Source organism: Chaetodon auriga, chromosome 8, assembly GCF_051107435.1.
Source record: "Chaetodon auriga isolate fChaAug3 chromosome 8, fChaAug3.hap1, whole genome shotgun sequence".
Lineage (NCBI taxonomy): Eukaryota > Metazoa > Chordata > Actinopteri > Chaetodontiformes > Chaetodontidae > Chaetodon > Chaetodon auriga.
The window spans coordinates 7237371-7257485 of record NC_135081.1 but is presented as its reverse complement, the minus strand read 5'-3'; the positions used below and the strand labels follow the sequence as shown (position 1 = coordinate 7257485).

The 20115-nt window shown below is 43.6% G+C and overlaps 3 protein-coding genes across 5 annotated transcripts; 1 reads left to right on the top strand and 2 right to left on the bottom strand.

Moving 5' to 3' along the window:
* The first annotated feature begins 65 nt into the window (after nt 1–65).
* LOC143324851 (solute carrier family 25 member 32-like) lies at nt 66–3482 on the top strand. The gene is made up of 7 exons (XM_076737614.1): nt 66–270; nt 550–700; nt 831–916; nt 1529–1683; nt 2098–2211; nt 2393–2538; nt 2631–3482. Exons 1-7 carry the CDS (start codon nt 66–68, stop codon nt 2755–2757), a joined length of 984 nt encoding a protein of 327 aa, XP_076593729.1. The 3' UTR covers nt 2758–3482.
* A 54-nt stretch (nt 3483–3536) lies between these two features.
* LOC143324911 (collagen triple helix repeat-containing protein 1-like) lies at nt 3537–8954 on the bottom strand. Of its 3 annotated transcripts, XM_076737720.1 has the most exons (5): nt 8812–8945; nt 7682–7759; nt 5806–6024; nt 5459–5675; nt 3782–4044 (listed from the first exon to the last, which is right to left on the bottom strand). In XM_076737720.1, the coding sequence occupies exons 1-5, from the start codon at nt 8923–8925 to the stop codon at nt 3902–3904; spliced, it is 771 nt and encodes a 256-aa protein (XP_076593835.1). In that variant the 5' UTR covers nt 8926–8945; the 3' UTR covers nt 3782–3901. The 3 variants fall into 3 exon arrangements, with proteins under 3 accessions (XP_076593834.1, XP_076593833.1, XP_076593835.1); XM_076737719.1 differs by lacking the exon at nt 7682–7759 and having other exon boundaries at nt 3537–4044; nt 8854–8952; XM_076737718.1 differs by lacking the exon at nt 7682–7759 and having other exon boundaries at nt 3539–4044; nt 8812–8954.
* Nucleotides 8955–9173: 219 nt separating this feature from the next.
* fzd6 (frizzled class receptor 6) lies at nt 9174–19700 on the bottom strand. The gene is made up of 8 exons (XM_076738183.1): nt 19567–19700; nt 17940–18375; nt 13825–14021; nt 13159–13738; nt 12629–13048; nt 11524–11672; nt 11030–11425; nt 9174–10783 (listed from the first exon to the last, which is right to left on the bottom strand). The coding sequence occupies exons 2-8, from the start codon at nt 18123–18125 to the stop codon at nt 10621–10623; spliced, it is 2091 nt and encodes a 696-aa protein (XP_076594298.1). The 5' UTR covers nt 18126–18375; nt 19567–19700; the 3' UTR covers nt 9174–10620.
* Between the last annotated feature and the right edge of the window lie 415 nt (nt 19701–20115).

Genomic DNA, 20115 nt, shown 5'->3' with positions numbered 1-20115 from the left:
CCTTACCTCGCGGTGTAAACACAGCTAGCTGACAGGAGCTAGCTAAAAGTTAATTACGAGTAAACATGAGCTCCGCTCCAAATCCAGGCGCCGTTAGAGTCCCAGAACCAGGCCTGTCACGTAAACCTATTTCTGCCTTCTCAATAGCCGAACACGTCCGGCAGGTCTTTAATCATGTGAAGATAGAAAACCTGGTCGCGGGACTCAGTGGAGGTGTGGTGTCAACACTTGTGCTTCACCCTCTGGATCTGGTCAAAATCAGATTTGCAGGTACATTATGATGTTCTTCAAGTCCTGATCGCTGTATGTTGTAATCATGTCATCGAAGTCATCGGTAATACTTTAGTTTCTTGCCGCTGAGGAGCTCTGGGAAGTATGAACCTACTGTTTCTGTTGCTTGAATGGAAACATATGTTCAGAGCTCCTTTTACAAATCGTATATTTTAAACTTGATTTGCTTGATGGAAGCGGTACCATGCTGGTATGACTTTTTATGGTACATTCAGACATCATGACTTAACAGAGGTATTTGATGTCCTTTCAATATAGTAAGCGATGGATTGGATTTAAGACCAAAGTACGGTGGCATATTGCACTGTATGAAGAGTGTTTGGCTGCAGGAGGGACTGAGAGGACTGTACCAGGGAGTGACACCCAATGTTTGGGGTGCCGGATCATCTTGGGGTCTCTACTTCTTGTTGTACGTAACCTATAAGCTATAAACCCCTTGGATCATGTCTGCGTCGTGCTATTTTTCATGAATTGTTGTGAGCTTTTAAAAGGATCCGTAACTGTAGCATGTCTTATTTCCCACACTCCCTCCCTTACAGCTACAATGCAATCAAAGGATACACGAAGGAGGATCGTCAAACTGAACTGAGTGCCACGGAGCACCTGGTGTCTGCAGCTGCAGCAGGTCGGCCTTACATGGAACTGAACACTGCAGCCTTGCTGACACACACACATCATCAGCACACAGTCAACAACAACAGCCAGATAGTACTGCTCTGAGCTGGCTTCCTCAGGCAGGAGGCAAACACAAATTAGGTTATACTAACTCCTTCTGTTCATTTCAGTTTCACAGGGTCACATGGATCTGCTTCCCGCAGGCCAGATTAAGTTAGGAGCTGAAAGTGAAGCTTCTGTAGAGTTTTTATTAGAAACACCTTTAGAAACACCTGACTCGTAGTTTGCCCACAAAACAGCCTTTCACGCATGAAGCATTAAGCTTGAAATGCTCTCGCTGCTCAGATGCACAGATGGTATGTAGGGATCTAATGTGAGTCAGGAAGTGCCACGATACCAGCATGTCATTCCTTAAAAGAGGTGAATTAGTTTCATGGATTCATGGTGTTAATGAAAAAATGTGACTATACTCTCACCATGTTATAACAGATATCAAGATGTGCTGTTAATAATGTTGAAAACACTTAAAGGTTATTAAAGTAGCTGCTGAATGCACTCCTGAGAATCTGATTGGCACATGCTGTCAGCCTCACTCTTACTGTGCCTTCCTGTCCTCATCTAGGCGCCCTAACGGTCACCATAACCAACCCAATATGGGTGACCAAGACCCGACTGGTGCTGCAGTACAATGCTGACCCAACTGGTAAACAGTACAAGGGGATGATAGATGCTCTGGTCAAGATCTACCGCCATGAGGGAGTGCCCGGACTGTACAAGGTTAGATATCAGGGGTATCATTGTACATTCAATATACAAGATGCTTATTTTACTCAATGACAGGTAAGCTGTTTTGTAGAGGAAATACTAAAGCAACAGTTGCCCTTTGACCAACTGGGCTGAAGTGCAGGTTTGTATTGGTCATGAATCACCACTAGAGGGCATCACCAGCCTATATTAGATTTAAAAGAGACCTCAACAACCCCTGGCTTTTGGCCATAACATCTAGAATTTTTGAGGTACATTTTAGCTTTATATGAATTCTGTTGTCCTGGAAGGATAAAAACCTGATAAATTAGCTTTTAAATAAGCACATGCCTACAAATACAAGGCTTTGTCATTTCTACATGATGGGTATTGCGGATAGATTAGTGTGTCATGAAAGATTGATTTCCAATAATATGCTTGTCATAGGGTTATGTTCCTGGTCTGTTTGGCACATCTCATGGAGCACTGCAGTTCATGGCCTATGAAGAGCTCAAGAGAGACTACAACAAATACAGGAAAGCGCCTTCAGATTCGAAGCTGGTGAGTCGTTAACCCCATCAGCCACAAGCAGTCTGGAGACATGCTCAGTGGTTAATAAAACTCAGGCTTGTAACTATTCAGTTTAATAAGACTCTGCCCACAGTTGATAGCTAGCAGTGACTCATCAGTTTCCCTACTTTGCTCCCTCACTCTCTCTTCATCTGTTTATCTGTGTAAACAGAACGCATTGGAATATATCACAATGGCAGCATTATCCAAAATATTTGCTGTGGCCACAACATACCCATATCAGGTGGTGCGAGCCCGCCTGCAAGACCAGCACAATAGATACAATGGAGTTATTGATGTCATCAGACGGACATGGAGGTATGATACTGATCCACTCACAAAGCGGCCGAACATGCCATCTAGTCTCAGTTTCTAAATTTCTTTTTTTTTTTTCCCCCTTGTCTCGGCAGGAACGAAGGCGCCATCGGTTTCTACAAAGGCATCATCCCCAACTTGATTCGTGTCACTCCTGCCTGCTGCATCACCTTCGTAGTTTACGAGAACGTGTCTAGCTTCCTTCTGGGAAAACATAAATGAGGCTTTAAATCATGGCATGGATAGCTGCAAAGACACTGAGCCATTCAGACACACAGGGCGAAAAGCATGAGACTGAAAGCGAACCCTCGGCACAGTGTGCGTGTAAATGTGCTGACGTGAAACGGTCATTTGCACTGAACATGAATGAAGAAGTTGCCAAACTGTCTAATGGAATCAACTGTTTAGTTTTTTGTTTGGTTTTTTTAATACAAATTGTGTGTTTTAGTGAAACATGATGATGCTGAAGATGGCATCTGTCACTGATGCATAACAGACACTTTGACTTATGGGAAAAGCATGTTGCCGTACACGCCAAAGGACATGCCGCCATGATGTTTGTCTTTTTTAAAAAATTATGCGTGTATCAGCATATCATGCTCATGTCAGAGGAGGTTGCTCAATGTTTCCTCATAGTTCTGTTTACGTTTGGTGTTTTCTGATGACAGAGAGGGACGCAGGCTGAAATGTGAAAAGCTGATTATCAACAGCAAATCTACTCAGGTTTCCAGTTGCCTGTGTGTGTAAAATGAGTTTGTCTCTTAAATTATTCCTTTCCAGACCACAGCAATGGAGGTGATTTTAGTTCCTGACATACAAACACATTTATCCTTCAGTTCATAGGTTTGTTCAGATTATCTTTGTTTGCTGGCAACAAATTATAAACTGCACTGTCAGTATTTGATGCACATAAATACATTAAATCTATTGCTTTTGTGGCTACACTGAATTAAGTTTGTGGTATTTCAAAGCTGCTAAACAAGGACTCGTATCGTTTGTGTTCGGTTCTTTAAAAAAAGACTTTATTAACAGTAATAATGAATACAAACAGGTCACATGAGTACATAGTTCAAATATCGTCAGTGTCTTGTCGCAATGTCTGTTAAATGGTTACTGTAAACCAACAGTACCCATGAGCAGTACAGCTACAGTACAAAGTTTATGTAAGACAGAATGACACAGTATTCTTGTTTATAGGCCTGTCAACTAGTATGGTGTTGAAGGAAAACACAAAAACATTCAAGTTACCATCAGTGATGCTGTGACCCCTCAGCAAACCGTACCCGATCATTTTGAAGGCCAGATAACATACACTTAAACGACCAGCGCCGGTCCCTCCCTTAACATGAACCCTTTTTTTTTTATTTTATTTGGGCAGCTCCTCAATGATAATCCTGGATACTGAATTCCACCCTGTAGATGCGTCACCTCTGGGGTAGTCGGCACAGGTCCCCACCCACACGGCCACATCCACCAACCCTGCTTTGACACCCTCACACAGCCCTTCAACTGGAGGGAACAAAGAGAAGACAGCGCAAATGAAATCCAGGGAACACCCAAACTGTCTCAGGAGGAGGAAAATGTTCATTGTTTTATTTTCCAAACCCTAATTGGAAGAGTATAGCTTTACCACAGCAGTTAAATAACCACTTAAAGGACGAGGAAAATCCGCTTATTGACTCTCTTGCCAAGATGAGAGAAGACTGATGCTCTCATATCTGTGTAGTAAATACAGCTACAGTCAGCAGTGAGTTAGCTTGGCATAAAGACTGGAAACAGCAAGCTTGGCTCTATCCAAAGGCAACAAAAATAAATAAAATGATTGTTTATGAAGGGGGAAAGTTAGTACCTGTGTGTGCTCAAATGCAGCAAAGGTAACAAAAGCTGGGAGCAGCCACTGAAGGCGGCCTGTGGAAACTTCAGGAAATTACAGCTTCCAGCACATAATCCCCTGCAAACCGCAACTTGTAGTTTTTACACTTACGTTTTTCAATGGATTAAACAAGATATCACATTACTTAGTGAGCTTTAGAGCTGCTGTTAGGTAAATTTCATTGGAGCTGCTGTAGGAAGTTTTATTTCGGCGCCACTGGCCAAAGATTCCATAATAACCTTTCAGCATATTGTAATTGAAGAGGTTTGACAGAAAACTAGGCTTCTGCGCCTCCTCTTGCCTCTGTTTATGGGCTTCATAAAATCTAGCCTGTAATGAAAGACTTTGGCCAATCACAGGTCATTTCAGAGAGAAGGCGTTCCTGCAGGAGAAAACGCTGCAGAAAATCCTGCAAGTTGTGATAAATTTCCAATATCTTTGTTTAAAGTACAAAACCCGTGTGTGAGCTTCAGTCTCATTATGTTCGATGCTGGCAAAGCGGCATGACGACAAACAGTGGGGAGTAAGGGGGGTACAGTGGTGTTTGTGTGTGTGTGTGTGGTGTACTAGCCTCTCATCCTGCTGTCAGACAGCGTCACAGCTGCCTCTGAAGCCTGGGGCGCTCTGCCCTTAGGCCACAAAGCGCTGCTGGGGCGTCTTTGAGAAGACGAGTCATGGCGAGAGGCGCCGGGGTCTTGGTGAGGCTCGCGCCGTGGAGAGTGGACCTTATGAGGAATGAGGCTTCACAGAGCAACCGGCCCCCTTTGCTACCATTGAAACTCGTAAGCAGAGTGATACGAGGCAGCAGAGAGAGTAGTGGATGTTAACTTTGGATAGAGCCAGGCTAGCTGCTTCCCCCTGTTTCCAGTCTTTGTGCTAAGCTAAGCTAACTGGCTGCTGGCTCAAGCTATAGTTCATCTAACTCTCTGCAAGAAAGTGAATAAGCGTATTCCTTAAAATGGTGAACTGTTCCTTTAAACTTAAGCCTTTAACAGCACTGGATAAAACATTATTGGTTGTTTGATGCACAACAAAGCCGATGAGTCGTACCTGAGGATGTTCTGTGGATGTTGATGGTCGAGTTGAGCTCAGGGCTTCCTTGGTCTAAGTAGATGATGGACTCTATGGGCAGGGGTCCTGTGCATTCTGCTCCATTGAAGGTGAAGTACCACCTCTGGCAGCATGCACTCTTACACTTGAGTCTGAGGGAACCACTGAAGAGGACTCTGAGGGCGCTGTCTGAACGCAGCTTGGTGAATGTACAGTCCTGCAGCACAGCATGGAGAATTTTTGTCACTTTTATGCATTGTAGAGCACTTCTGTAAGCTTGCAAAATGACTGAAAAGCACATCCACATTCCTCAGAAGCATATCAATCCTCTGTTTCCAGATACTTACAGCTACTTTACCCAGGTCGATCCCATAATTCAGAGAGTTCCAGGCACACTGCTTGTAGTTGGGCCTCCAGGGCTCCTCGAAGATCTCATTAATGCACTCGCCTTTCTCACCTTTCTGCCCGTCACGGCCGGGGATGCCCGGCGTCCCCGGGATGCCATTGGTTCCAGGGTTACCCTCTCTGCCAGGGAGGCCTGCAGGCCCCTGCATGCAGCTGCCATACTGGAAGAAAGGAGAAGAGAGGAAGAAGTGGTGGAGGCTGACAATGAAAAGAAGGCACACAACAACATCTGCACAGTCTATTGTTATCTAACTTCCTGTTTGAGATTTTCTTTATCCTCCCTGGGGGTTAAGTCCCTGTTTGGGCTGCATGCAACACAAACACCTGAATGCTGCCATTCATCCAACCATCACACACACACACACACACAAGACGCCAGATTATACCTCATTAACCAGTCACATAAACAAAGCCAGTGCCACAGGGCTGAAATAAGTGCAACAGCAGATGTGATCCAAACCAAGGCAAAGCAAAACAAGCAGCACACCATGAAGCCGTGAAGCAAGTGAATGACAGATCGTGTGTTAATGAGGATCTGAAGGTTTGGTGACAGCCTAAATTAGTAGGCGTCTGGCCATACTTCTCTCGGTGTGATTCATTGTCCAGATGAATCTCCTGCTATGTTTAAACAGATGCCGCTTCTTACTAAAGCTGACTCAAGTACACACAGGGACACAGAGAGACGGGGGAGCTTGCCAAAACTGCACTACCACATACAGAGATAGACACAATTAAGATCCAAGATAGCTTTGCGTAACATGTTCTTCAAAGACACAGTTTGAGCAGCAGATTACAGTGTGTAGGTTAACTGCCGAAGCTTTTTTTAGTTGGAGTTGGATTTTACTTTTGATTATGTGATGTCTAAGCGTCATACACTCCTTCCCTCAGTCAGGACAGACATAAACTGACACGTAGAAGAGCGTCCTCGCCCTTAAGCAAACGCTGATGCCAAAAGGATTTAGGTCTGTGCTTTTGTTGGGTCATTGCTGCCCTTTTGCTCTGCATGCAGCTGTGAAGTAGTTATAGGAGCGCGTGGCCAAAAGGCATTAGGGCAAAAAGAAAAAAGAAAAAAAAAAGTCCACAGGCAAGAGAGAACAAAGAGCTTTTACCCGAGCTTCAACGTCTTGTCTGGACTTGAGTCTCTGGGGTAAAGTAGAAAAATCTACTTCAGACAACGTGAATCTGGAAAATGCGCAAATATGGGGAGTATTACATTATTCTCATGCCAGCTGCTGCGAAACAGATGCGCGAGAGTCTGTTTTAGCCATTAAGTGGCCACGCTGGAGCAACCTGGAGATGTGAGGTCTGACATCATCTCTATAGGAAACTGGGAAGTATGTGATTAAAGCAAGAGATGGTGGGTTGCATGTGGTGTAATATACCTAGAATGTGTCCTCAAGGAAAAGGCACAAAACGTCCAAGCACCTCGGCTAATAGGTGGCAAAATGTGGAAATATAGCATGAGACTGCTTGGTTGACATTCAGCAAGGAAATATGTCGGTGTTTTATTAAGGGTTGGATTTTTGGAGACCCTTCAAAGCAGAGTAATGAATGGAGCCTCTGTCCACTGTCTGCTGTTATAGCGGAGCTGCCTGCCGTCTCGGTTTTAGTAGCACACAGTCCATTACTGTAACTGAAGCATAAAGGCTGCATTTGCCCCAAGTGCTGAGGAATCAGTAGTATTTCATGCATTAGTCAACACCGAAGCCATACTGAAGCTCTCCTGGAGCATGCAGAGCGTGGATATAGTGCGTGGCTCTGAGACGTTTTCAATTCAGAGGATCTCGAGAGGATGCAAAATAGGATTTTTATGATTACCATGTTGGTCAAATAAGTAGATCTTCCTTCTTCAGAGTGTCTAGTGCAGTTGGGCTTGTCTGCATCATTTCCAGTGCACTAGATACAGATGGTGACATAAAATGCTATTCATTATATCCTTCTGCTGCGGTCTCACTTGTGGAAGGAGACTTTGGAGGATAATGGAGAGCAATTGCCTGAGTTCTGTGGTTCTCAGAGTGGGGTATGCAGACTTGTAGGAGTCCCTGAGGGAGGTCCACAGAGTCTGAGCAAAATAAACACCAGTTTCACTTTCTTTTGACTCCCAAGGAATTAAAGAGAGGACTGTGGGTCCGCTAAGTTCCGTCAGTCTCCACCTAAGGCGTAGAGTGGGGTTATGTAATTCTATACAAAGATAGATTGGAGTTGTTGTCAATTGTCTGCTGTGGAATCAAACAGTTGAAGCCTGCTTTAGGGTATTTTTGACAACGTTATCAGATATATGTTTTGACACATTTCTAAGATTTAAAATATCAACCACAAAGTTTCCCCAAAAACCAAAATCGTACATTTTTTTTTAGCTGACGGTCAGACAGATAACAAAGAGACACAGACAGAATGAGCCAGACCCCAACTTCCTGTTAGGGGATTTCTTTCTGTGCACTCAGGGTGCTGGAGAGCAGCCAAACGTGGAATAACAGAGAGCCAGCTGACCATACAAAGGCTATAAAGCAGCACTTTCTCATCTGCTCCTGGGAGCAGGTAATTTTTGGAGCCCGTTATGGCAAAGCGGTGACCACACTCACTGTACTGTTAGCCCACATGTGCATGAATCAGCGTATCACTGCTGTCTTTTTGGGAAATCAGTCTTTTAAAGGTACAGCTGAAAAACAGCAATGCATTCCGCGAGAAAAAGTAATCCCAGGAGGAGTTTTAGGAACATAACATGCGCATGTTAATAGAGATGCGTTCAAGGATTCAGAAATGCGCAATAAGTGACAATAACGTCATTTCAGTACAAGCATTATATTTTCCTTATATTTCTCAAATTGGTGTTTTTTTGTGATTTTTCTTTCTGAGAAGTTGCAAAATCTCTCCTGGAATGCCACATGTCTACTTTTAGAAATGATTACAGCGGTTACATGGTCATCTTCGCGCAAACTCTCTCTTACCTTGTCAGCGTCAGGATCCTTTCGGTATCCTCTATTTCTCACCTTTTCCACGCCATAAAGAGGTAAAGCCAAGCAGACAAGAAGCAGCAGGCGGGCAACAAGAGGAGACATCATACAACAGACGGCCGCACGCTCCCTCTGAGGGATGTGAGGCGACAGTTTGACTCCAACTCCAGCCAGCGGAGTCCAGAGGAGGGCAGGACAAGAGGGAAGGAGCCAGTCAACGTGCAGAGGAAAAAACGGCCTCAGAACATCCTTGAGATGATCATATGTGGAGCTGTGATCCATAACAGTGGGCTTAAAGTAAAACGTAGGCTAAAATCCGTCAAATCGCGTCATTACTAACTCACAAAAGTTCGATTTTTTTATTCAAATGTGTTTTATTATAATGAAATTGGATTGATACAAAATTCAACTGACAGGCTACATAGAAACAGTAAAAAAAAAAAAAAAAGAATTCACAAAATTTGTAGAGAGCATTTCATAGACTACACTAAGTCCAGGTGCATTATGAGAAAGACCCCGTCCACATGATACATGTGCTACACAAACAGACCGACAAGCATTCCCTTTTTCAGTGATACTGAATTGTCCCAGGACTCCCAAATATAAAAGGCAAAGAAACTTAAGACTTGATCCCTTACACAGCAAAACAGACAGTACAGCATGACAACTCACAGAGGCTGCTCTGGAAGCACTTAAAATACATGGTCCTCGGTCCATATGTTATAAATAAGACCTGAAATACGCTCCAACGTCTCTTTTTGTGTCTGTTTCTGACTATTCATACTTATTAATGAGCAGTTTGTGCTTCTAATGACAAATAGTGCAAAGCCTGTTTGATTCGCTTCCTTAATGTGACTCAAAAATCATCAATTCATTACCTACACCCAGGTAGACATCACACATGTAGAGCATCTGTAGGTTCTTCGACGATGAGGAACAACTCAAAGGAAGGCACGTTCTTGTCGACAACTATAAAGCTATATCCAAATTCACAGGACGCTTCTCTGAAGACATATGCACAACAGGTACAGAAGTAGAAATACATTTTCTAAAATAAAACTTTGCCAAATGAAAATCACAAATTCAACATGGTCTAAAAATCAACTACATCAAGTTTAAGAGCATGCATTTTTTTTCAAAGAAGCAGTAAAGTAGCACAAAAAAAGATGAGGTTTGAAGACAAACCATCTTTCCTGGAAAAACAAAAAGACATTCATAAAACAGTTTACCACAGGACGACTCTCTTTACATTGAATGTTTGGCATATCATGACCTCTCAGTGTAGTGACTAGTCCAGTGAAAGACTTCATTTCTAAAAAAAAAAATATTATTTACAAAAATATTGCATTGGTTTACTAGTATGCATTCCATGCTATTCAACTAGCAATCTACAAAACAGTAGAACTAAAGTTTTTAACATATGCTGTAAAAAATAAATGACCATTGGCAGATGTACAGGTGGAACACAGCTGTGCTGCTACAACATTCAGGTGGAAGGCAAGGAGCTCGGTAAAGCTGAAAGACACACATCAACTCAACAATCCAACGCTGTTAGGCTCTCTGCTGAAACCCACAGATACCACGTTTGAAATACTCAAGTTACTCAAGTGTTACATTTTGCAAGCAATGAACATTCACTGTCTACAATGTAATCAATACAATCATAATCTGATGCCTGAAGCTTATTACATGACGAATGACACAAACAGATACTATGGTTTGAAACAGATACATGAATGAGAGGTTTCACAGATGGATGGATGGACTGATAAATTGGGGGGGGGGGGGGGTCGGTCAGATGTCTCAGCAGCTGCTGTCCTTTGTGTCCTTGCTCTCCTCAGGCACCCGGTGCACCAGCTGGTGGGTGGAGTCCTGGATGCTGCTGCTGTGTGATAGGTTTAAAGCTGGATGCTGCTGTCCACTGGGGACCTGCCTGGCCTCTGACAGCTCGCTCCTCGGAGTCATCCTGAACCAGCCAGCAGACATCACAGATTACTGGTGGTTATTATTTGTGCAGATACACTTCAGTACAACAACAAACAACAGAGGGAAAAACAAGCTAAACAAAGCTGAGCTGCAACAGAGATGTCAATAATATCAACATGTAAAATACTGCATGCCGTCAAAAGTGTTCAGTTTGTGCTTTTCACACACATCAAAGACCCAACATTTAAGAACTCCAGCCAAGGGACTTCACATCTGTCTCACTTACCTCCCATCTGGGACTCTGTGCATACTCTCTGAGCGGCTGCTGATCTTACTGGAGCTTCCTCCTTTGCTACGTCTCTCTCCTCGCTCCCTCTCCCCCCTCCTGGAGCTTCGGCTGGAGGTGCCCCTGTCCAAGTGCTCCCTGACTGAGGCCTCAGACAGAGAACCTTGCACATGGGGGTCATGATTGCCCAGCGCAGAGGTCCCTTGATTGGTTATGGTGGCGGCAGGGGAGGCATTGGAGGTTGCGGCGCCAGTGCTCGTGCCCATGGACTTGGAGACGACCTTGAGCTTGTGGGAGCTCGGCTTGTAGTGCTTCTTCTTGTGTTGGACGCGGCTGTTGTGCTTGAGGAAGAACTCACAGGACTCCTGCAGCACCCGGCGGCTCTCACTGATGGGACTGTGGGTCCGAGAACAGGGGAGTACAGTGACACTACATATTTATTTCTCATGCTAACTGAATTTGAACATGTAAGTGGACAAGAGATGTGGCCTCACTCTCTCTTGCGGGTCCGGTTGAAGAAGTAGGCCCACTCAGAGCACGTCTTTTTGCTGCTGACCCAGAACACTGCAGATATTCCAACCACCAGCGTCATTAAGTATTTCACCAGAAACAGGGAGAGGTCAGGGCGGTCGAGCTCTGTTGTCTGAGGCAAAGAGACATACACAAACCATAATGGGATCCTTGTGATTTAGTGTGTGTAAACTAATTAAACCAATTTTTGACTTCTTCTGACTGAACTTCTAACGACTGAGCTCGTTTGTTTTTCTTTTACATGGCCTTTTTACATGCTTTCTTTGATTTTCCTTTTCACACCCTATGACCGCACACAATAACTGGTGGAGTAAAAGCGGTTTATAGATGGACAGCCACTTTAAAGTGAAAATACAGTATATAGATTAGCAATATACTGTTGTTTTAGCGCCTGTTTGTATCTGCCATGTATCTGGTTCTTCTGTTAACACTGACTGTCAGCCCTTTGCCTCATACTTATATTTAGCTGCTTAATTAATTAATTTCACACTCTTTTACACACACATGCAGTGGCTCATTTAGGGATTGGCCAGACTGACTGTTATTTCATTTTTATAATAATTAGGTGTCTGGAAATTGTACTCTTTGCTTTAGAGACATTTTTGATATGGATATTTAGGGCAAAAAATCTTTCTGGATCAGATGATGCTCACAAAGACTGTTTAATGTGGTGTTTCCATTATTAGTTTCACCCTAATACTCTCCTCTCAGTCCAACACCCTTCAGTAGGAGCCATGTTTGGTGTAGTAAAAGCCAAAATGTTGTGATAACACCACGTCCGGAGCTTCATTTGATCAACACAGGTGCGTGTGCTAACACTTTCATTTTTTGTGATCCAAGCTTAATTTTTAAACCTTTCAAACAATGTTAAGCTTCTTGAGCCCTCTGTCAAAAATTGCAAGTTTACATAACTTTTTTTTCCCACACGAACACTCACTCTAACGTTTCCTTTTCGTCTACTGTAATAAGATGCAGACTTTTAATCAACAGCATCAATCAAGTAAAGTCCTTTGACCTTAACTTGTGTGGAGGTATAACACTTTCAGCGAGTGAATGAGCCACAGCTACCTTGTAGGAGCAGGGGATGCTGTACTCTTGGCAGCGGTCGTTGATCCACGTATTCTCCCAAGTGCTGCGGTGACTCTGTTCGTAGGTGTAACAGGCTAACAGGGTGACCAGCGGCACCAGGTAGAGGCAGCTGAACACACCGATGCGGATCATGAACTTCTTCAGCTTCTCCTGGTTGCGCTCGTCGTGCTGGATGACCTGCCGGACATTGTTGAGAGAAACGATGCCTGCCAGGATGAGGAAAAGGCCGACGATGACGCCCAGACACAGAGGAGCCAGAACAAAGTAGCGCAGGGCGTCCAGGTCGTAGAGCCCCACAAAGCAAACGCCGCTGATGTTGTCCCCTTCAACCTTGTTCAGAGCCAGCAGCATGACAGTTAGCGCCCCAGGGATCCCCCAGGCAGCAGAGTGGAACCACACCTAAAGACAGAGGACACATTTACCAATATCTTCAACAGCGTCCACCATGCTTCTGGCTGCTAATAGCTTGCACTTGCTATTTTATATTTACATTCTATATTTCTACATACCGCTTTCTTCTCTATGGCCTCACAGCTCCACTTGGGTCCAGCTGCCAGGAACCAGGTGATGGTGAGTATGACCCACCAGACGATACCGGCAATAGAGAAGAAGTAGAGCAGCATAAAAAGCAGAGTGCAGCCTTTGCTCTGAGAGCCCAGCACCACTGTATCCACACCTGTGGGATGAGCTGCTTTGGTACAGGCTGCGTTGTTCCCCAGCAGGAAACCAATGAAGTATATGAGCGAGACAAAGCTGTAGCAGACGGCATAGAAGATTATGGGGCGCTCTGGGTAGCGGAAACGCTTGACGTCGATGAGGAAAGTGAGGAAGGTGAAGAGCGTGGCTCCCAAGCAGATGATGGAGCACACGCCGATGAAGCTCTTGGCAAATTCAATGTCGTGCGGTTTGAAGTACATGTTGGAGCAAGGTGGAGCACAGTCCTGGGCACCCAGGAACGATGATCCATGGCCTGGCTTGGTCTTCAGCTGCAGTGGACACCAGAAGCCAAGGTCCCTCTTAGCTGATGATGAGGGCATTGGGGTGGTAGCGGGAGGTGCCGAACCATCAGGAAAGCCACACGGGTCCAGTCTAGTGGGAAAAGAAATCCTTTAATGGACTAATCAAGACCCACAGGTGTTGCTCTTGTGGAATGAGAGTAAATGTGGTTTTCTTACTTGTCACATTGCAGCTCAGGGGGCCAGGTGATACCAAAGATTCGTATATTCTCCTCACAGTCGGACAGAACGATCTCACATTCCTCTCTGCATGGACGAATCACCTTATTCTCCTCAGTGCATGCTGGGATAAAGGCTTGGCACAGGAAGTGGTGGACGTCTGGAGAGCAGCGTAGGTTTGCCAGGGGCATGAATGGCTGGGGATGGAGAGAAAAGTTGCGTTGAAAGGTTGTGATCCATGCTGGAAGTTTATCTGAAAAAACATGAACTTGCACAGTGTGTTCAAAGGGGATCTGACAGTTTGTGGAAATGTTCATGATTTAAACATTGGTTTCACCCTTGAAAACATTTGACCATTTCAGGTGGACTGTAGCAGTCTCTAAGGTCACAAAAATACCTGTGTAGATGCAACCCAAAGCTGGAAAACACACAGAAAGTAGCATTCTGACTTGTGTCTATAGATTTACATAGGGTCTCTATGTGACTTAATAATTGCTGAGGTCACAAATGGGAATAGGTTTTTGCAAGATGATTAAAAAGTAGCAAAGCCAGCAATAAGCAGGAAAACCTGGATGACTCTATCTCTTAACGCCTGTGAGATAAAACAAGAGAAAAATGAATCCGATTTTGGTTGAACTGGTTATAATAACCTCTAGACATACAGAAGTGAACAAAAGTTGATTCTGGTTCTTTTTAAGAGGCCTAAAATCAAAGAGTGGGAACCACTGCTCTGCATAAAGTATTGACTTAATTTAGTTGATCTGCGCTGATCTATAGCACCACACAAAGGGGCCCATTCACTGGCTGGGAACCATATTCTTCCATTTCAACACACTGGTCAAGAGCTTGAGGACTGACGAGTGAGTGTGTGTGTATGGGGGGGGGGGGGTTATAGGTGGCAGGAAATGAGTGCACGGACATTTGGAAACACACAACGACAGGCCAGGAAGGCTGGAATGCACAGAGCTGTTGACAGGTTTGGCTGCAGATGAACCATCTGCATTAGTGTTCGTCCAGGACGATTTGTGTGGATTCATCAGTGATATACACGGCTTACACTGGAGACAAAGTCAAACTCATGTCTATGCTAATGTTTCCAAATCCTTGGCTTTTGAGTAGGTGTATATGTTTTAGACTGAGAGTGACTTAAATCACACAGAATACTTTGCTCACTCACAACTGCACAAAAACCACGTGGCATTTCAGAGTTTTGTTTCAACCTCATCAACCATCATCAGACTGAGATGCTTGGACAAACTTTTGTCAGTCTATACTGATAATATTTGTACACAAAACACACACATACACTCCAATACAGTCCACTATTCAATGTTTCCTCTCCTCTTTTTTTTCTAAAATGCAGTCTGGCAGTTGGCCCACGTCTCTGGGGCTTGGGCTTGCCCCCTCTGACAGTAAGCGTCCTTGTTCCTCCCCCGTGGAGGTCCTGGACTCCTTCTCAATGAGCTGCCCATTGCTCAACAATCTGACCTTTATTTGCTTTACAGCAGAGTTACTGTAAAAACTGCCCCCATTTCAGGAACCTTCAACCAGGATCAGTGGTACAAGTCAAGCTGATTTGCTCTTAAAAGCAAAATCCTCTGCAGAGAATTTCAGAGCAAAGTCCTTCAAGGATTAAATGATTTGGAAAAAATAGCTAGAAAATCACTTTTCAAACTTGCACTCCAACTTTTAAGACCCTCAAGTGTTCCCTGTCCATTACAGTGTGTCAATTAGTCTTTCCATTCTCTTTGTGTTCTAAGACTTCAAACTCCTCTCTTTTAAAAGCTGGCAAGCACGGGTGGAATCTGGGACCAAGGGCGGAAAAAGGTTAGCCCTCCTCCGGAAAATCCTCCTGATACTGTAGGCCAGGCTGAGCCCATACTGAAACAGAAGTCTGCTTGATTACAGCGTCAGGGCTTTGTGATAAATCACTGCACACTTTCCAAGAGAGCTATGTACAGTATGTAATGTTGAATGTAGGCCAGAGAGTGTAAGCCTGTCACCTGGGAGACAGGACTGTAGAGGTAAGACTGTGTACAGGGGGGAAATGAGTGAGTGATTAACAGAGAGAGAATACTCATTGTGGTATGCAGGGTAGGCTTTGTGTGAGACTGGGTGTGTCCCTCCCCTTCCTCCAGAAATCAAAGGCTGCACACAACAAAGTCAGCGATGTTGCCCGTGGCCAAGTTTGCTGTGAAATAAAAAGCCTGTACCTTCTCGCCTGCTACCTTTGCCAGTTGCCACACAAAAGACTCCTTCAACAGATCACTGTTCATGCTCAATGCACTGACACCAAATGTGTGTAACCCAAACCCTGGCCTTCAGGAATGCCAGGACACAGGATGAACCAACTACGGGAATGGAGATCACTGCTGAGGAGGGACACAAGACAACACTTGGTCTTAGAAAAACAAGGCCAGTGACTTTCTGTGTTATTTTTCCCTTTTTCTTCAAAAGGATCAAATCTTTTTTGGACTCATTTGTGTTCACAGTGTCCAAATTTCAAGTCTCTGGGTGGGTGTTTCCCCACAGTAGCTGCTGACGGACATTTGAGTCAGCATGCACTTCTGACCGGAACAAGCCATAGCCTAAAAACGTCGATGGAAGACATTGGCAAAAGCTGTGACAGGGGGCAGTATGTTTTCCAGCTGTCCAACCGTCCGTCCCTTTTCTAGTGAACACTATATCTCAGGAAGCATTAAGGGAATTTCTTCAAATTTGGCACAAACATCCACTTGGACTCAAGGACGAACTGATTAGATTTTGGTGGTCAAAGGTCAATGTGACCACACAAACCACATTTTTGGCCATAATTCAAGAATTCATCTGCTAATTATTATTAAACTGCTCTTCTGTGCCGCCGGGTTGAAGACGTGTGTGAAGCATCCACATTTTACAGTTTACAGCTTCTTTGCAGCAACATCCATATTTGAAGCATTGTAGTCCACCACAAGCTCATTGGTTTTGCTCATATTCAGGAGCTGCTAATGTGCAAAACTGCCTCAAACAAATTAAACTGAAACCACTGTGATTCTGTTGGGAGCGTGCTACACAACTTTCAGCTCTGGGTGGATGTAACTCGTCCACTGTAAGTAAGAAGACATTCCTTCTTCCACACTAATTCACCACTACATTTCAATGTGGCAATGATGTGCTATGGGTTTCAAAATCCATTATCTGAGAATTCAAAATGAATGCACGGATTCATAGCTATCATGTCCTCAATAATACCATTGAACAATGTATTAACTCCACCGTGCTCTATAACAATCGGCATGATCTGTGGACTAACTGCAGCTGGTAAACTGTGTATGCCTGTTGATGGCTATTACAAAATGGTAATTATGGTTTGCTCAATATGCCCATCTGAAGGCTGACTGACACTGACATTTATGGACTGGAGCCACCAACAGCACTAATAATAGCACTAATCCTAGCAATTAGTTTCAGATGATATTCATTATCTTTAAATGTGACTTGAATTATAATTTTTATTTGCGAGCAGAGGAGGGTTGTCTATCACAGGCCAATATAATTACAACTCTATGGAAACCAAGGCTGATGAGACTCTTTAGGTGGGTCAGCGGCTGTGAAACCTCCTCACACAAAGCTTTCCCCATTAAAGAGTTTTGATTCCAAACTGTCTGAGAGTATCACACATATATTCTGTATCAGTGTGTTCCAGTTCATAAATTAAGCTCCATGTACAATTCCCCCAAATTCAACCTGACATATCTATGTTCTTTGGAAACTAAGGGACCTAGAATTTAAAATTAAATTCTATGGGTTTATGGTGTTATGCCAAATACTGTTCAGACCCACAGCATGGGTTTGTACTGATTGGCCCACCCAATACCACAATTAATACCCATACCACAATCCTTTTAATTAAGAACTGATTAAGCTGATTAAACTAAACAATGAATAAAGAACAACAATATGTATATATCATAAAATGTAACTGCATATTTTACAGACTGATGAATGTGTTTTCAGGGAAACACATAAATTACATTAGCAGGTGACAGCATTCATTTGCTAATGCCCAACAACAGCAATATTGGCAAAATAAGTTTAATCAACAAACTGATTTGCGTAACGCTATGAAGACTCACCTCCATATGACTGGCTGCAATGTCTTGGTCGTAATGCTCCATCATGTTGGGAAAGAAGGTCATGTTGTAGGGCATCGCCAAGCACCGATGCACTTTGATGGGCTCACAGGTAAACAGGCTGTGGGCACTGGAGCCCCCCAAACAAATCAGAGCCAGGCACGCCCACAGCGGTCCTGGCATCAGCATTGTGGCAGCTGACTGGGAGTGAGTGTGTGTGAGTGTATGTTCTTCTTTTGTGCCGACTTGAACAGGTTTTGTTTTGGCTCAGTGTGACAAAATCTTGGCCCAGATGTTGAAATCCCCTGGCTCACACCGTCATCCACGTCTCACTTCTCCTGGGGTCATCTCAGTGGAGCTGTTAGGCCTTGCAGTAGGTAAAACTTTCCCATCATTGATCTGCGCGTGCCTCTGGGTCACAGATAGGAATCCCACATCCCTGAAAATGAAGTATTTAGACTGAAACTCATCTATATTAGCAGCTACACAGCTTTTTGTAGGTTGTTGTTGCGGTATTTAATACAGAACTGCAGACTGAAGCTGTATCACCAAGGCAGTCTATCATACAACCTCTCATTGTGCTATCTTCTGGAGAGCCACAGTCAGATAAGCAAATTCAAATAAATTAAACATTTTTCTGTGCACCCCTACGTGTGCCTTCACGTCCTCAGGCTCTAGTTTGAGAGGCACTGCTCGAGACATATCAGGAAAATGAAATAAAGGGACCAAAATCCAGTCAGTTCCCGTGCAGACTTGAAGAGCATGCATTAACTCAGGGTGCGGAATGCTAAAGATCCAGGCTGATTCAATAGAATGAGTCTCAGCTTGTTGATGCACATTAAACTTCACATTCAAGTGTCACAGTTTCACATACACACACTTGCAGAAGCAACTAAGAATGCTGAATGCCTGACAGCGAGATCCTTCCTCAGTGAATACAAATATAAAGTATCAGGAGGTTATCATAGAGGCTCATATACAACTAGTTAGATATTAGCTCACATGAACGTTGCATTTGAAGTTTTGCACATGAAGATGTGGTCTTTCAAGAATTAAGAGATGGGTTGTTTATACGGGTGGTGAATTATTACATGCTGATAACATCACTGGTGGTAAGAGTTTACCTAGATTACACACCACTGTTTATATGTAACGTGCCCATGTTCAACAATCTTCCTAGTGCAGTTCTCAGGTCTATAAGTGGTAGCAGAGTTAAGCATTTGGTGTTGTTATTAGCATACACTTTTTGTTAGCATGTTAGCAATGATTAAAGAGACAAAAGTTAGCAAAGCACGTACTTGACTCGCAGGACCAACACAGTTTCAATGTAAAAAAAAAAAAAAAAAAAAAGACATGCACGGATCAGTAAAAACATAATTAAGAGGTTTCTGTCACATTTTCATGGTTTAGCATATCCCCGGAGCTAAGTACTTTAAAGAGTATGTCACTGTATCGGCAACAAAGCCGTTTTCCCGTATTTTAGACGCCAAATGCGGTGAGAGAGTACAGTAAACATCCCTGCCTCGGTCGCTGCCATGAGACGGGGGCCCGAAACAACTTCCGCACCAGAAAGTTTTTTAAAGTTTCTTTTAGAAAAAAAACTTTAAAAAAACGAAACACAAACACTTACCCCCAACTGCCGAGGAGTTCATGTAACAGCTGGCTACATGGACACTCGTAGGAGGAATTGTGTGGGGAATTTGGTAGCGTGTTTCGTGCCACAAGCTGCGGCACCGTCCCTCCGTCGTCTCTCGTCTCGCTTCTGTGAAGTGAAGCTGCGTTCAAGCGCAGTTGGAAAGGTTGTATTTTTATTTTTCAGCCGATTAATAGTGGAAATTAATTTGAATCCATCAAGCAAAAGCACTTAGATCACGTTTAGTTGTTTTTTTCTTGTTAGTCTTTGAATTTGTGTTAAGATTTTAACAATGTGGCGAGAGAAAAAAATAAAACATACATTGAAACGAGGGAAAGGGAGAATTGACGGAAAGTTCTGAACGCTGCATGTGTGTAGCTGAAGGATGGGACGGTCCCAATCCAAATGGGAAACTGAAGGGATTTATGGATCTAAAAGGTGTCGTAACAATTTGATTTCAGACTTTGCTTAACGCAAGCAGCTTATAAATGAATCACGGCTATGTTTGTATTTTTTTTTAAATTTGATTGACTTTTTTTTTTTTTT

Bases quoted from the DNA above. Each gene is read 5' to 3' on its own strand.
- LOC143324911 (XM_076737720.1), bottom strand. From the start codon at position 8,925: ATGATGTCTCCTCTTGTTGCCCGCCTGCTGCTTCTTGTCTGCTTGGCT. The intron at 5,676-5,805 runs GTAAGTATCTGG...GCTGTGCTGCAG, and splicing joins TCGACCTGGGTAAAGTAGCT to GACTGTACATTCACCAAGCT. The intron at 4,045-5,458 runs GTACGACTCATC...TGTTCCCTCCAG, and splicing joins CATCCACAGAACATCCTCAG to TTGAAGGGCTGTGTGAGGGT.
- fzd6 (XM_076738183.1), bottom strand. From the start codon at position 18,125: ATGCTGATGCCAGGACCGCTGTGGGCGTGCCTGGCTCTGATTTGTTTG. The intron at 11,673-12,628 runs GTAGCTGTGGCT...TCTTTGCCTCAG, and splicing joins GCATCCCCTGCTCCTACAAG to ACAACAGAGCTCGACCGCCC. The intron at 11,426-11,523 runs GTGAGGCCACAT...TCGGACCCACAG, and splicing joins AACCGGACCCGCAAGAGAGA to TCCCATCAGTGAGAGCCGCC.
- LOC143324851 (XM_076737614.1), top strand. From the start codon at position 66: ATGAGCTCCGCTCCAAATCCAGGCGCCGTTAGAGTCCCAGAACCAGGC. The intron at 917-1,528 runs GTCGGCCTTACA...GTCCTCATCTAG, and splicing joins GGTGTCTGCAGCTGCAGCAG to GCGCCCTAACGGTCACCATA. The intron at 2,539-2,630 runs GTATGATACTGA...TTGTCTCGGCAG, and splicing joins GTCATCAGACGGACATGGAG to GAACGAAGGCGCCATCGGTT.